General features: G+C 37.5%; 1 protein-coding gene across 1 annotated transcript in view; it reads right to left on the bottom strand.

The window, feature by feature from the left end:
- LOC121374915 (glutamate receptor-like) overlaps positions 1–15,644 on the bottom strand; it is a 90,794-nt gene that overhangs the window by 21,774 nt on the left and 53,376 nt on the right. The window contains exons 5-9 of the mRNA XM_041502050.1: positions 8,611–8,664; positions 7,717–7,878; positions 4,909–5,097; positions 2,495–2,602; positions 1,404–1,514 (exon numbers count right to left, since the gene is read on the bottom strand). Coding sequence (XP_041357984.1) covers positions 1,404–1,514; positions 2,495–2,602; positions 4,909–5,097; positions 7,717–7,878; positions 8,611–8,664 — 624 coding nt within the window. The remainder of the gene's footprint in view (positions 1–1,403; positions 1,515–2,494; positions 2,603–4,908; positions 5,098–7,716; positions 7,879–8,610; positions 8,665–15,644) is intronic.

Genomic DNA, 15,644 nt, shown 5'->3' with positions numbered 1-15,644 from the left:
ATGTTTTCGATTTTAATATTCCTTTAATAATCACATATTACACAGATGATGAAGGCTAAATTAGCTTCTTTTGCACAAACTACTACACCTCAGTACTGTTAACGTTCTACTGCATAGTAATATATATATATATATATATATATATATATATACACACACACAATGTATATCGATTATTTTAGTAGCTGCTGGTTATTAAAATGACCACGTGAAACTCTCACACTGTCATTGATCTTGTGATAATAAAGTTTAAAAAACCCACACGTGCAGATGGGTGTGTAATATATACGGATGTTAAATTGTATAATAGTCATAAGTCATAACTATGGGCGAATACACTCTTGTTTACAAGTGTCTGTAATTTTCACAGTGTGTCAGTCTATTAGGAACCTATATTTACCAGTAAAGTCAGATTGTTTTCTAGTTTTAAAATGTCCAAAACATTTTGTTTTTCATTACATCTTATAAAAAATCAAATAACTGTAGGTTGTGGTCATGATGGGTGCCACTGGTGAACTGGATATACTTAGCTTCGCGAAAACCTAATATCATCACGGTTTTCACAGTGATTCATGAGTGCATGCCAACACAATATGTATAAATATACACACGGTGTCCTGTCGTGTGCAGGTTTAAATTAATAGAATCAGTCTTCAGTGGCAGTCATCATACAAACACGTAATGACGTATGTATCGTTCTGGGGAGTGCTGTCCACCTATAGACAAGACTGTTAACGATTTGATTATAAAGTTGTCCACCTATAGACAACACTGTCAACAATATTATTAAGTTAGTCTTCAATGGTTTTAGATTTATACCCTACAGAATGACAGACTGGTGAAGGACGCGTTATTACTTGACTGGTAGAGGACGCGTTATTACCTGCCTGGTGGAGGACGCGTTATTACCTGACTGGTAGAGGACGCGTTTTTACCTGACTGGTAGAGGACGCGTTATTACCTGCCTGGTAGAGGACGCGTTATTACCTGACTGGTAGAGGACGCGTTATTACCTGACTGGTAGAGGACGTGTTATTACCTGACTGGTAGAGGACGCGTTATTACATGCCTGGTGGAGGACGCGTTATTACCTGCCTGGTGGAGGACGCGTTATTACCTGACTGGTAGAGGACGCGTTATTACCTGACTAGTAGAGGACGCGTTATTACCTGCCTGGTGGAGGACGCGTTATTACGTGACTGGTGAAGGACGCGTTATTACCTGACTGGTGAAGGACGCGCTATTACCTGACTGGTAGAGGACGCGTTATTACCTGACTGGTGAAGGACGCGTTATTACCTGCCTGGTGGAGGACGCGTTATTACCTGCCTGGTGGAGGACGTGTTATTACCTGCCTGGTGAAGGACGCGCTATTACCTGACTGGTGAACGACGCGTTATTACCTGGATGGTGGTGACGATCCTCGTTCTGTTCATGTCCAGCTGACTGTTGTGGTTCCGATACAGTCGAGCCTGGTGTATGACCAGCTTCTCCTTGGTGTTCCAGTAACCTATCTGAAGTGAAAGTCAAATGAATCAATCCAAGAAGGAGAGCGATTTGATCATGACCATGACTTATAGTATGTTTCTATTTGGAAAAAGTATTTGTGATATATAGAGTCATTAACCATTTCACTATATTACTTTTTCTTTTCTTTCTGTAGCCGTTTCAATTTTGTTAACAATTTGAAATAGTTTAACTTGTTATTTTTCTGCTATATTTTTTATGTAAAATATAATTATGTATTATTAAAATTGTGGTCGAGGTCTTAATATTGTATAAACCATATTTGTGAGCAACAAATATGAAAATCACAGTAAGTGAAAAAAACAACCCAGTTTTGTGTACTCTTTGTGAGTGTTTTCTTCACATTTTGATTTTTAACCATGTTGCTTGTCTTAAAGGTTTAATCTCAAAATTACATAACAGCGGTTTCCTGCCATAAAATTAATATTTAGTAACTTTTGTTTTGAAATATAAGCATTATACCTACAACTATATTGTCATCACAATTACAACCAACTAATTTAATTTACTAGTAGAACAACAAATTATTGGAGAATGTGATGTCGTTATACAATATGTCTTTTTCTGACGGACCCAGACCCGGTAACATAAAACACTCGTAACACATACGTCAGACGTACGCCACGCATTATGTACCATACCGTCTGACGTAAGTGTTACGAGCGCTTTGTGTTACCGGGCCCTGGACACCTGCCATCTCTCAACTTGCTACACTTTGTAAATAGCCGAAGTATTTTTCGTGCTGGGATGTCGTTAAACATTCATTCATTCATTCATTCATTCAAATTCACCGATTTCATAAGATTTATTACAACATGATCAGACTGGCATCTAGTCGTACGAATCGCAACTAATCGATTAATTTGTGATTATTTGTAAATAATAAATGTAAAAAATGGTGAAATATGACACTTGTAACTATGATATTGCACCTATGATATACCGACAGCACCTATAGTATACCGACCTTTGCTATTCCTCTGTTCATAGCTATATCATAAACATCGAGTTTGTAGTTTTTCCTCATCCCAGTGCTGTCGAACGCTAATCTGCCAGTCAGCCCTTCAAACTCAGTCTGGAAAGTAGTTAAATAAATTCATTATTAACCAAATACATATAATATGTATGGTATAGGTTTTATTTGTAAAATAGATCAACGCATTCATTATTAACCAAATAAATAACGTTTAGGCTTAATTAAACAAAGGGCCATCCGCACCCCCCCTCCCCCAAAACAAAAATAATCCACGCACAAACAAAAATACCAAACTACCCCCCCCCCCACCCCATGCGTATCTAGATATCAATAAACAATACTTTATTTTAAAAAAAATATATAAAAAATAAATAAAAAAACACCCCGTAAAACCATAACTTCAATAAACCAAAAGGTCGATGTGTGTGTGTGCGTGCGTGCGTGTGCGTCTGCGCGTCAGTGCATGCATACATGAATGTGTGTCTGTGCTTATTTGTGGGTATGAAATAAAATATTATGTGAGAAAAGAAAAGAGAAATGTGAAAACAATTCCTTGAGTTACTCTGACGGACCGTCCTTGTTCTCTGGTCTGACTATTATACGTGTAAGATGAAATCTGTGATCCACAACAATGTAACGGTGACATGTCGCCATATTAGATCAACTCGGGGCTTCCATTACTCTAATTGCTTTTAACTCTAGACACCTTTGGACTGCAAAAAGGTCCCCACAGGGGTTATTCTTTTTTAAAAAGCTTGATTTCGCTGACATTTAGAAATAAAATGATGTAAATGAAAAAACGAGTCAGTTAGCGAGCGAGACGTCATGCGTGCATTAAAACATTAGTCAATCCTTGCAGGGGACTAAATACGTTACACAGCAACCGCGATTGATTAGCAAGACATGAACCCCTCATTCATTCATTTTAACATTAATTTCGTGCCCATGTTGAAAACTTAATTTAAAGCACGCTATAACGATACCACAACTCAGCTATATGGATTGTCTGTTAAAAGAAACCCCAAAGTTTTATTAACTGACACCACTAGAGCACATTGGTTTATGAATCATCGGCCATTGGATATGAAACATTTGGTAATTCTGACTCGTAGTCATCAGAGGAAACCCGAGACATTGTTCCATTGGGAAATTGTTTAACGTGCACATTCAGAGCAAGCTGTTGTAGCGCACGCCTGTCCTGGGCACAAGTACAGACCTTAGCCGGTTCCTCCGTCCAGGACATTGTTCCATTAGCAGCAAGGTATCTTTTATATGCACCATCCCACAGAAGAAAAAAAGCCCCATTAAATAGATTGGTTCGATCCTGCGACGAAAGCACCTCAGGCGATTGCACAACCGACTGAGCTAAATCCCGCAAACTCTCTTTGAAAACGTCTCTGTAATGGTTAGCTAATTAGTAGTTACTGAGATAAACGACGGTGTTACTGCCTTACACCCACTCAATGAGTCGTTATAAATCAGTCTGGGTCCGAGCCGGTTCAGGAATGCGAACCCAGAAACTAGTCCAGATTTAAGGAGAATACACGACAGGCATAGTTACATTTTACATCAAACAGGGCAGCAGAATCTGATTAAAAAACCAAGCACAAATCAAGCCGCAAGCCAAGCATATATTTGTTTACACCAGAAAAAAGGTGAAAATTCAGTAGGCTCAGATATTACAGCAGAGTACAAATACATATAGTGAATACCCATTAAATCTTAGTAAATATAGAAATGACTATAAATGTAAAGTACGACAAAAAGATCTCTATTAATACACCTGATAAAACGTATGATGATATCAATAAAGTATTTGCCATCAACAACATATAACGTTAAGTAGAGAGAAATAATGGCGGTACTTGGTGAAGGTGGAGGAGAGTGGTGCTCTCAAAATACAATAAATAAATAAATAAATAAATGTTTAATTAAAAACTGCCATTTTTGTCTAACTGAAGAAAGCCTTCTATCACTGACACTTGTTAACCTCACCCTAGTTTAGGCTAGGTATGGTCCGATGACTATTCGGAAATATGTAAAAGTAGAAGGAGGGTGCTGGGGGGGGGGGGGGGTTGTACCTCCCTAAATTAGAAGTGCCCCGAAAACACCTGTGTTTAGCTGATGAATGGGTAGCTTGATATTTCTGAGGAGGATTACCATATAGAAAATACATACTAGTGTTCTATTGAATACTGGAAATGCCTTTTTCAAATGTTGCACTTTCATCCTAGAAAACTCCTGAATCTTGCTCCTCAACAATATTACACACCAAAGAAAGATATAACTGGTATATAAGGCTTTAATTAAATGTAATCTAATATCCGTATGAATGAAATATAAAACTGCATATAGAACAGAAATGAAGGTAGGCCATCCTACAAGATTTGCTTCTGGGAACTGACCTTTTTGAGCGCCTCCAAGACAGTTTTTCCATGCCTGGTACCAATAACCGAGTCATCCGTACACTTGACCGTCTTGCCCGACCCGGTCCGCCGACCTTTCCTACGGAGGAAGTCCGAATCCGTGGATAGTATTTTCCCTAAGGCTCTCGTGAATAGCTTCACGGCATCAACTGCTAATGCGGCTTCGTACTGAAACGCAAACAACACTTAAAGGTACAATCTCTCCCGACCATATTATATACTGAACAACATTGGAAACGCAACTGTTATACAACAGAAGTTATATTGAAACTAACTATCCATTTGTTTTTATAATCCTGATAAACTCTTTGAAATGATTTCAGTAGTCTAATGTTAAGGTACTGACAAGATATTATTTTGCCACGGCTGGTACATCAAAGGCCGTGGTATGTACTATCCTGTCTGTGGGATGGTGTATATAACGAAATTCCTTGTTACTAATGGAAAATGTAGCAACTGGGACTATATGTAAAAATTACCAAATGATTAATAAATCAATGTCCTTTAGTGGAGTCGTTAAACAAAACAAACTAACATTATTCTGTTTCAATGTTGCAAGTTTTAGCTATTAAAATAGATGTGTTTTCAATGCTGTTCAATATCAAAACTAACTACAGCTTTAATAAGTCCGTGAGAAATGCCAATCAAGGGGTATCGCTGACTGCCTTCATTCAACACACGTCTATTACCATATTTTGTTTTTAATATTGTGTAACAACAACAATAAGAAACGGTTTATGAGAGTCAGTCATCATGTAGAATAATACATTCTTTTATCCTGCAATCACTATGTATAGTGGTCACTGACCAAAAATATAGCTTTGTGGGATAGAACTACTTTTACACTAGTTGTGATCAGCAAAGGAATTATCGAATGTTAGTTTTTATAGTATTTCCAGAAGATATTTTGAAAACGTTTCAAAAACAATGTTTGTTTTAAAAATAGTTATTTAAGAACTATTTTGTTTTTGGTGTATAGCTATTGGATTCAACACTTGTGAGCCAACAGACAAGTTATGTAATAAAATGGTTAAGTTAATTAATTTTCGAATTATATAGGATTGCCATTCTAACCTTCACAGGATAAATCCGATATCTTAAGACAGCAATCGGTTAGTCTCTATATCATCTTCATAAATCAAGGCTAATATTCGTTCCTCGTATTCAGCCTTGATACATGTAGTCAAGAAATCGTGCCACAAAATGCTTAAATTTCATTGGATGCGATGAGATCTGATTGCAACGAATATTAGCCTTGATTTATTAAGATGTCTATATATATGACGAAGATTAGCGATTAAAGATTACGGCCAAATGATATCTCGACATGGCTGACGATTGTAAGGAAATAAATGTGGATGACTATTTAGAATAGAGGATGAGTATTAGATAATAATAGCTCCATACAAGGATACAATTAGAACATCTAGCTATCATACACTCACCTACGCTAAAACAGTTATAATCATGCCAGTATCTGCTTTAAGGGATGTTGTTTTTGTTTGTCTGTTGTTGTTGATTTTGCTTGTTTGTTGTTGTTTTATTTTGTTTGTTTGTTTTGTTTGATTCTTTGTTGACACATAATGTATCTATACAGAATTAATTTAACGTGTGTATGAAGTAGTGTTATTCACAACATAGTGTAGCCCAGCAGCACACTACAAACAATCGCAAACGTAAACGTATAAAGATTGCAGCATATTTAACATATAGAGGATAACAAACGCGTTACCGGTTATTATTAAGTTTATGTCCCAAGAGAAAACAATTTCACGAGGAATATAAACTTGTTAATAACTGTTATCGAGTTTATTATTATATTTATTAACCCAGATATTTGATGATTTGTTCCAGTTCTTACTGGTTTATTGATTTGTTTCCCATAGCAATTCTTAACAACTGAAATCCTACTATTCAGTTTAAAATAATCTTCTTTTTTTTTTTTTAAATAACCTTTATTTGAAATTTTGCACTAGAAGCAGGGACAAAAAAGCATAACTCTGTCAAATACGTGAGCTACGTCATATTTAACGACAAGATTAATATTATTTAGTTTGCACAAAATTGTCCTGTAACGTAGTTGTGCGTAACATGACATAGTGATATGTTCTCAGTCAGAGAATGTGAAAAAGGTATATTTGATAATGGATACAATTTGTTAGGGTAGAATATGTTTGATATTAAATTTATCATTCGATATGGATTCAAATATAATTAAGGTCCAACAGTTTTGAAATTGATTGTCGTAATGCGCACGACAATACGTTTATAAAAAATGGAAGAAAAAACCCCATTATTTCATATACTACGAATATCTGAATAACAAACAAAACCCAATAACAAGAAAACAACAGAAAACCCCACATAATATACCATGCGTAGTAATTGACATTTAAAACAACTGTTCAGTTCTCCAGTAATTCAGATCTTCTTAAAAAAAACACTACATATACTTTACAGTGTTTTTTCTCGTTCCACCCAGTGCACCACAACTGGTCATAGTCCGTGGTATGTGCTTTCCGGTCTGTGTGAAAGTGCATGTAAAAGATCCCTTGCTACATTAGGAAACATGTAGCGGGTGTCCTCTGGTGATAACGTGTCAGAATTACCATATGTTTGACATCCAATAGCTGATGATTAATTAATCAATGTGCTCTAGTGGTGTCGTTAAAAAAAATAAACATTTTACAGTGCTTAAATTGAGCCTACTCCTTTAAATTTTCACTTATTAATATTATTATTATGGCACCCCTAGACAGTGTAGTGCACGTTTAACCGAGTGTGTACCTTTAATTCGCCATGTTCTACTCCTTTCCAGTCTGTAGAGTCCATGCCCCTCCATCGGTCAAGGAACCTCCGGACCGTCTTGTTAGCCATGTCCACCAGCTGGAAGCCAGTGATATTCATACCGCCGATCTTAAAGTTCGTCTCGTTCATTTCTAAAATGCCCTGCAAATTATACAACACACATCTCAGTCTGATGTCAGATATATTCTTATGTCACAGGAGATGGTTCTCACCAATATAGTTTAAACAACAATGAATATTACTGAAACTTATCGAGCGGTCCATACCCGATTAGTAGAATTACTGCTACTCAGATTAACATAACTATTGCTACTGCTATTACACTACGTATGATACTGCTACTGCTGTTATCACCACCACCACCACCACCACCACCACCATCCCCACCATCACCACCACCACCACTGCTACTACTATTACACTACTTATGATACTGCTACTGCTGTGATTAGCACCACCACCACCACCACCACCATCATCACCACCATCATCACCACCACCACTGCTACTACTATTACGCTACTTATGATACTGCTACTGCTGTGATTAGCACCACCACCACCACCACCACCATCATCCCCACCATCACCACCACCACCACTGCTACTACTATTACGCTACTTATGATACTGCTACTGCTGTGATTAGCACCACCACCACCACCACCACCACCATCATCACCACCATCATCACCACCACCACTGCTACTACTATTACACTACTTATGATACTGCTACTGCTGTTATCATCACCACCACCACCATCATTATCATCATCATCATCACCACCACCACTACTACTACTACTACTACTACTACTACTATTACCACTACTAATATTAATGTAATTACCAAAAATACAAGCGGTACTTACCAACTCTACCAATATTATATGAAATTTTGCATTGTTTATTTCCGGATCACCCATCTGAAAAGGTAAAATAATTAAATCTTATTGAAAGTACTATTTAAATCACGTTTTAATCCGCCATGGGTGTAGCTAGACATGTTTTAAAACATATTTATTTGTATTTTTATATAGGCATACATATACATATAGATTTACATACAAAGTTCAGGCAAATTAGGCAAAACCATTAGTATACATTGTTTAAATCTATTATGTAGATTAGACAAAGAACAACAAATCAGTTGCTGATCCCAGTTAAAAGTGAATAGCGATCAACTGTATAGAATGAATAGCTCTTAGACTTTAAAACTGTATCCTAACCGGACGCGAACGATTATTTTTAGAAATCATTGATTTAAATTTCCAGATGTATATATATATGTCGCGCCGTACGCGTGCTGTTAAGATACGGCGATTGGAATCAATGATTTCTAAAATAATCGCTTGCATCGCTCGGGTCACTCGCGTCGCTCGCGTCCGGTTAGGATACAGCTTTATCCTGTCTGTGGGATGATGCATACAAAATATCCCTTGCTACTAGTAGAAAAATGTAGCGCGTTTCCTCTCTAAGACTATATGTCAAAATTACCAAATATCCAATGGCCAATTATTAATAAATTAAAGTGCTCTAGTGGTGTCGTTAAACAAAACAAACTAAGTTAGAACTTGAACAAAAGTATACATTCTATAGCGATTCTATAGTCTGAATTAAAAAAACACCATCATGTCTTTATATGTACGTGCCTAGCAATTTATTTTCCAAATACTTCTTTGTTAATATAATGTTCTTTCACAAAGTGTTATTAGCTACTCGAGAGTTATAGTCAAATGCCTAGTGAACGTTTATATCTTCTACATTCAGAGTAGAATACCGAGACAGGGTAAACCGACTGAGTGTGAACATTTAAAATGGTATAATTCGTATTTTTGTTTTAAATACAGAATTATTTTAAATTATATGTTAAAGTTCGTTGTACTTGTAAGTTTGTGGCTTCGAAAACAAGCACAATCTTAATAACTAACATCTTTTTGTTTTTATATTTGTCCCAAAGGCACTGTCTTGTTTCAGAATACTATTTTTTATCTAAATTGAATCGCGACTGTCGCTAGTCGGGGTCTAAGCTTAGATGCCAATATTTACAACCCTCGACAAGATTCTAAATATGTCGTTCCATGGAATTTATTCCAGGCCCGGAACTGTTTCCATGAAAAGTGTTTCACCTCTAGGCTAAATAATTAACATTTAGGAAAGAACACGTCTTCTTTTTTTTTATATCAGGAAAGATATCACTTCCTGTAAGTTGGCGAAGATCGCAGCTCGAGAGAGGAAAGGCGGGTGATAAGTGTTAGCCCCACGTGCTGATTGAGTTTTCGCTCGGAATGACCATCTCCTGTGTCCTGCCCTGTGTTAGAGCAAATTTGATTCCTCCTTGATGCTGAGCGCTATCGATCCACTCCCAGAAGAATGAATGAGAGCACGGCTGCTAAATACCGAGAATAAATTGAATTTGATCAGCCTTGCTATCGCTGGTGTGAGCGATTCGCATCATGGGTCAAGTATGAACAAAAAATATATGATTTAGAAAAATAATAAAGCATGGATAAAAAAACAAAAACAAATTTGATAGATGGGTCGTAACTTTCAACAGGATGGTCGTAATATAAAAAAATAAAAATAAACATTTTAGCGTACGAGAATATACATGCCGATTCGTATATCAATTCGCATCATGGTTTTAAATTAAAAGATGAGAAACAATTTTTCGTAGATAGGCCGGGTCCTCCAAGACAATGGAAGTGATTCACGTTTTTCGGTGTATGAGAGTGTACACACTGATTCACATCAATTCACATCATAGTTCAAGTATGCCAAAAATATTAAAAGTTAATAAAACTACTTTTTGTAGATAGGCCGTGTCCTAAAAGACAATGAAGCTAATTGGAGTTTTCCACTGTACGAGAGCGTACATATGGATTCACACTGATTCCCATCAAGTATCCCAAAAATGGATCATAAGACGAAAAACTATTTTCCGTAGATAGGCCGTGTCCTCCAAGACAATGGTAGTGATTAAAATCTCGTAATGTTCGATAGTGTACGAGAGTGTACATATTGATACACGATTACGGAGCTGTTATTAACGGCCCGTCTGGCTGAGGTTCTGACCAGGTGTCACGAGGAAATGAGTCGGTGGCTCGTCTAGACCGTCTGAGTATCTGATTCCAAACCTCCATTGATCTCCACCGCCACCTGTGACTGTGCATCTTCAATGGTGTACGATGAACAATGGAGATGTCTTTGTTGGTCCTTTGACTGGGATGGGATCTGGCACAGTGGGTAAAGCGCTCGCCTGGTGTCCTTTGGTCGTAAACGGGAATCCGATCGGGGAATCCATATAAGCATTTTACCGTCCTAACCAGTGCTATACGATTGGTATATCAAAGGACGTGGTATATACTGTCCTGTCCGAGAAAACAAAGGAACAATTGCTACTAATGGCAAAATGTACTGGGTTTATATTTCATTTCATTTCATTATATTTATTTTCGTACTTCTATCCATTTACGGTTCACGAACGCTGTCCTGAGCAAACCCACACCTCAGCTATCTGGGCTGTCTGTCAAGGACAGTGGTTTAGTTGTTAGTGAGTAGCCTAGCCACCGAGTCGTTAAACTCTGGGTGGGAGCACAGTACCAATTCGCTCTGGGTACTAACCTGTCTTATGTCCGATGGCTTAACCACTACACCACCGAGGCCGGTGCCACAATTTTCAACAATTTTCAAATCGATGTGCTCTAGTTGTATTTTACAGTGTACTGCATATCACGTGACATTTGGAGAATGCAACCAAGTGTAGTTGTGGTCATAAACGACGTAACCTAATAATACACGAACAAAAACTAATCAACAGTCCACAGAGGGAGATGTAACAGAAACATAAAGCATGAGATAGCTGTTATATTGCCTAAATCTCAGATAAAAAGTGACATTATTTGAAGAAACGTCTCAATCAAAACATAAATTCTCCAAAACACTTTTTGAGTTTGACGCGCTACGCGAAAATTGCATTTTACCTTGGAATTTGCGTCAACTGGCTACACTAAGTTGACACTTCGAATGACAAGCAGAATAAACATCAGTAGCAAGAAAGGCTAATTTTAAACTAAAATGGGCACGTTTTTCATGGGCTCACCATGTCAATTGCCAAATTAGCCAATTGTTACTTTTTATGCAAAGTGGCTACATCATTTGGTATTTGGCTAAAAAAGGGCTAATTTATACATTTCAGTAGCCAATTTATACTAAATGTATAGATTAGTCCTTTTGTAAGCATGTTCAGGGAAATACTCTACATGTTTCGAAATTGGTTCAAACTAAAAACTTTCAAATATGAGCCCTCTTTTTTATGTTTTTCTCGGGATGGAAATGCCCGCATGCCCGCAATAGTTACGTCCCAACAATAAATATTGTACCAACCGAGGAGCTGTTATTTTGGTGTGTACACAACAGCAACCGTTTTAAGGTGATTTGTGTGCAAGTTGCCAAATCGTTATTATGTGTACCATACTTCACGCCAACGCTAATATTCTGCATTTAGGCTTGTCTTTGAATTCTCCAATAAAGAAGTCAATTTTCACCATTTGTATTTTAATTTAGTTTTTGATGACTCTGCAATCCATTTTATGTCACCATTCATGAATTTCGTATCGACATATGTCCAATACTGTTGTCACATCTGAAACATGTGAGTGCAGACAAGGGACAATTTGGTGTGGGTTTCTTATCCACCACAAGAGTAACCTGATTAACTTTCAGAAGACCCCAAAGACACATGTAGGTGCTGGATAGCGGAAGAGGAAAAATCTCACTAAAATGTTTTTAAGTTGACGCCCGTGTGGAGTGAATCACGTTAGCGCCTTGGTCGTATACTGAACAGACCAGAGAGATTTACCACTTAGGACATTTCAGAACCAATTATGTCCGCTCTTTGACCGGATCTTTTATTTTCCTTGTTTGTCATTTACCTTTTTGACGTGAGCATTAAAGCTCACAAACACTTATCCTACAAACCATATCATAGTCTCGCCTTCCCGTTCCGAAATTGGCCACTGACGATGCCAGAGGTTAAATCCGGGATGGGCGTGCCTCAACCTATTTTGTGGATATTTACACGTTAAAAGACTTCCCATACCATACGATAACCCAAATGTCCCATACTGCACCGTAATTTAAAATAAAGTATAATTTCGTACCATACTATATTCATTGAAATGATGGTTTTGCAAACAATAAAAATGTGTTGATTGCCTAACCACAATATTATTAACAGAGAGTGTAAAAGTAATTTCCATCACTGCCGTAGCCGGAAGTGGAATGGGGAGGGGGTGACATGCGGCTATTCCTCCAATCACACCTCCCCCTCCCCCGCCATCTTGTTTAATTTTCCTGTCGCCCCATAACACGACTTATTGAAAGTGTCCTCCCCTTCAATGTAAGGACCCCAATTGTTTCTCTATGAACATTAATTCAACAGGTCCAGCTAAAATAGTCTTAATTAAGGCTGCAATCTCGCTTCATTATCTTATAGTACCGTTTACCAATGGAAAACACACACCTTAATATATATGATTTTGGTCACCATTCAACATGTACATGCAGTTTGGAAATAGCTAATAGTGCATTTTTATGCGATATACATATAGATTTGAAGAGAACTCTATGATTGGCACACTAAGAGACGAACATTTAACTGGGTGATCTGCTTATATATTACTCGACCCTGATGTCTTAAAACATGTGGTTGGATTATTACAGATGGTTTAGAATAAGTATAGTATTGCCAACAATTGATTAGATTTTTTAGTACATGTTGTGTAGTAAAAAGAGGAACAATATCAGTACAACAATAAACATATTTATACTCATTGAGAGCTTTTTAAAAATTACACTTTTAAAATGTTGTATACTAAAATGATAGTTTTTCATTGTGAAATATTTCAGAGATATTTTCATAACGGAGTGTGCTAGTGTTTGTGTTACTGACGTATGGTGTGTGTTGTTTCTGTTTATTTATAATGTTATTGTGGTTCAGGTGTGGATCCAGGGGGGGGGGGGGGGGGGGGGGGGGGGGAATCACAGCTGTCCGTGGCCCATTTCTTGGAGAAAGTTAAAGGTCACAAACCTGCTGTGATCCTACAGTAGCCACATAATATTATATTACATTAAAAGAAATTGTGCAAACACCTAAATTAGGAATCCCTTTAAAACTATGCTAAATCTATTTTTGTTATCAAATCACAGACTCTCGTCAATGTAGACAAAAATCTTGGTCTATAATAAATAGTTACACAGTATATATATATATATATATATATATAAACACCGAGATTTCAGCTTTAAGATACATTAGTTAGAGCTGCATAATGACCAAATTATTTTTTTTCTTGTGAAATGTAACGATTTTACCCTGCATTAAATACCCCTATCCCACCCAAAAATAAAAATGCATCCCTGTAATTTTATTTAAAAGCATTTTTAAAATTTCTATTAAAACATCCAACGAGGATAACCGACAGTTTACGATATGACATCACATTTTGAATTTGACATTTTAGTGTACGAATATTTTCACAAACTTAATATTTTTCGCATCATCGATCCCTCCGGTGACGGACAATGGATTATTACTGTATATAGTTATGCGCCAGTGTTATTCCATGGCAGGCGCGGATTCAGTGGGAGGGTGCTGTAGGTGCGCAGTTTAATGGTATTTCGACATTTTCCGTAAAGTTACAAAAATTGCCTAAGCCGTTACCATAAAGTAAAGTAAAGTTTGTTTTTATTTAACGACGCCGCTAGAGCACATTGATTTTTTATCTTATCATCGGCTATTGGACGTCAAACATATGGTCATTCTGACACTGTTTTTAGAGGAAACCCGCTGTCGCCACATAGGCTACTCTTTTTACGACAGGCAGCAAGGGATCTTTTATTTGCGCTTCCCACAGGCAGGATAGCACAAACCATGGCCTTTGTTGAACCAGTTATGGATCACTGGTCGGTGCAAGTGGTTTACACCTACCCATTGAGCCTTGCGGAGCACTCACTCAGGGTTTGGAGTCGGTATCTCGATTAAAAATCCCATGCCTCGACTGGGATCCGAACCCAGTACCTACCAGCCCGTAGACCGATGGCCTGCCACGACGCCACCGAGGCCGGTCCGTTACCATAAAAACATCAACATTCTTTTGACGTGACGTCAACAATGATTTGACGTTTTAATTAGTATGCTTATTGATGTTAACGCGATACTACGCACATTCATCTGAATATAGTTTAATTTCAGAAATGTGCGAAAAAATCGCTGTTTGACATTTATAATTGTATTAATTTTAAATGTTTACAAATATATGATATCTGTGTATGGATCTAATCCTTTCTAATGGTAATATCAAACTGCTGTGCTGTTCTGTTCTAATATTTTCTGCAAATGGTATGTGGATATATCAAGAAAGGTAAGTGATTGATTGTTTGTTTGGTCAGGTCAGGTCAGGTCAGGTCAGGTCATAGTTTTACGTGCACATTCAGAACAAGCTGTTGTAGCCCACTCCTGTCGTGGGCGCAGATGTCGTCTTACGCAGGCTCCTTCGTCCAGGACAGAAGGTGTTTGTTTGTTTAATTGTTTCTTTATAAGGACCGATGAAGTAGGAGCTGGGGGTGTAGGCATTGGTGTAGCCAGTATTAAATATTACTCCCAGCTACCCCAATACATATTAATAAAGAAAACAAGAAATGTCGGGCATATGGCTAAGGACCGCACACATAAGGATTTCGATTAGCAGCAACGGGTCTTTCATATGCATCATCCCACAAACAAGACAGGACATACCACAGGCTTGGTTACCCCGTTTATGGAACACTGGCTAGAAAAACAAATATCCCAATGAGCCTACTGCTTTTGTGGAAGTTTTTCTCATTTAAATTTTTTTTTAAATGG

This window comes from Gigantopelta aegis, chromosome 6 (assembly GCF_016097555.1).
Source record: "Gigantopelta aegis isolate Gae_Host chromosome 6, Gae_host_genome, whole genome shotgun sequence".
NCBI classification, from domain to species: Eukaryota; Metazoa; Mollusca; class Gastropoda; order Neomphalida; family Peltospiridae; genus Gigantopelta; species Gigantopelta aegis.
Note: the sequence above shows the minus strand (reverse complement) of the source record. Positions and strands in the feature narration are given on the sequence as shown.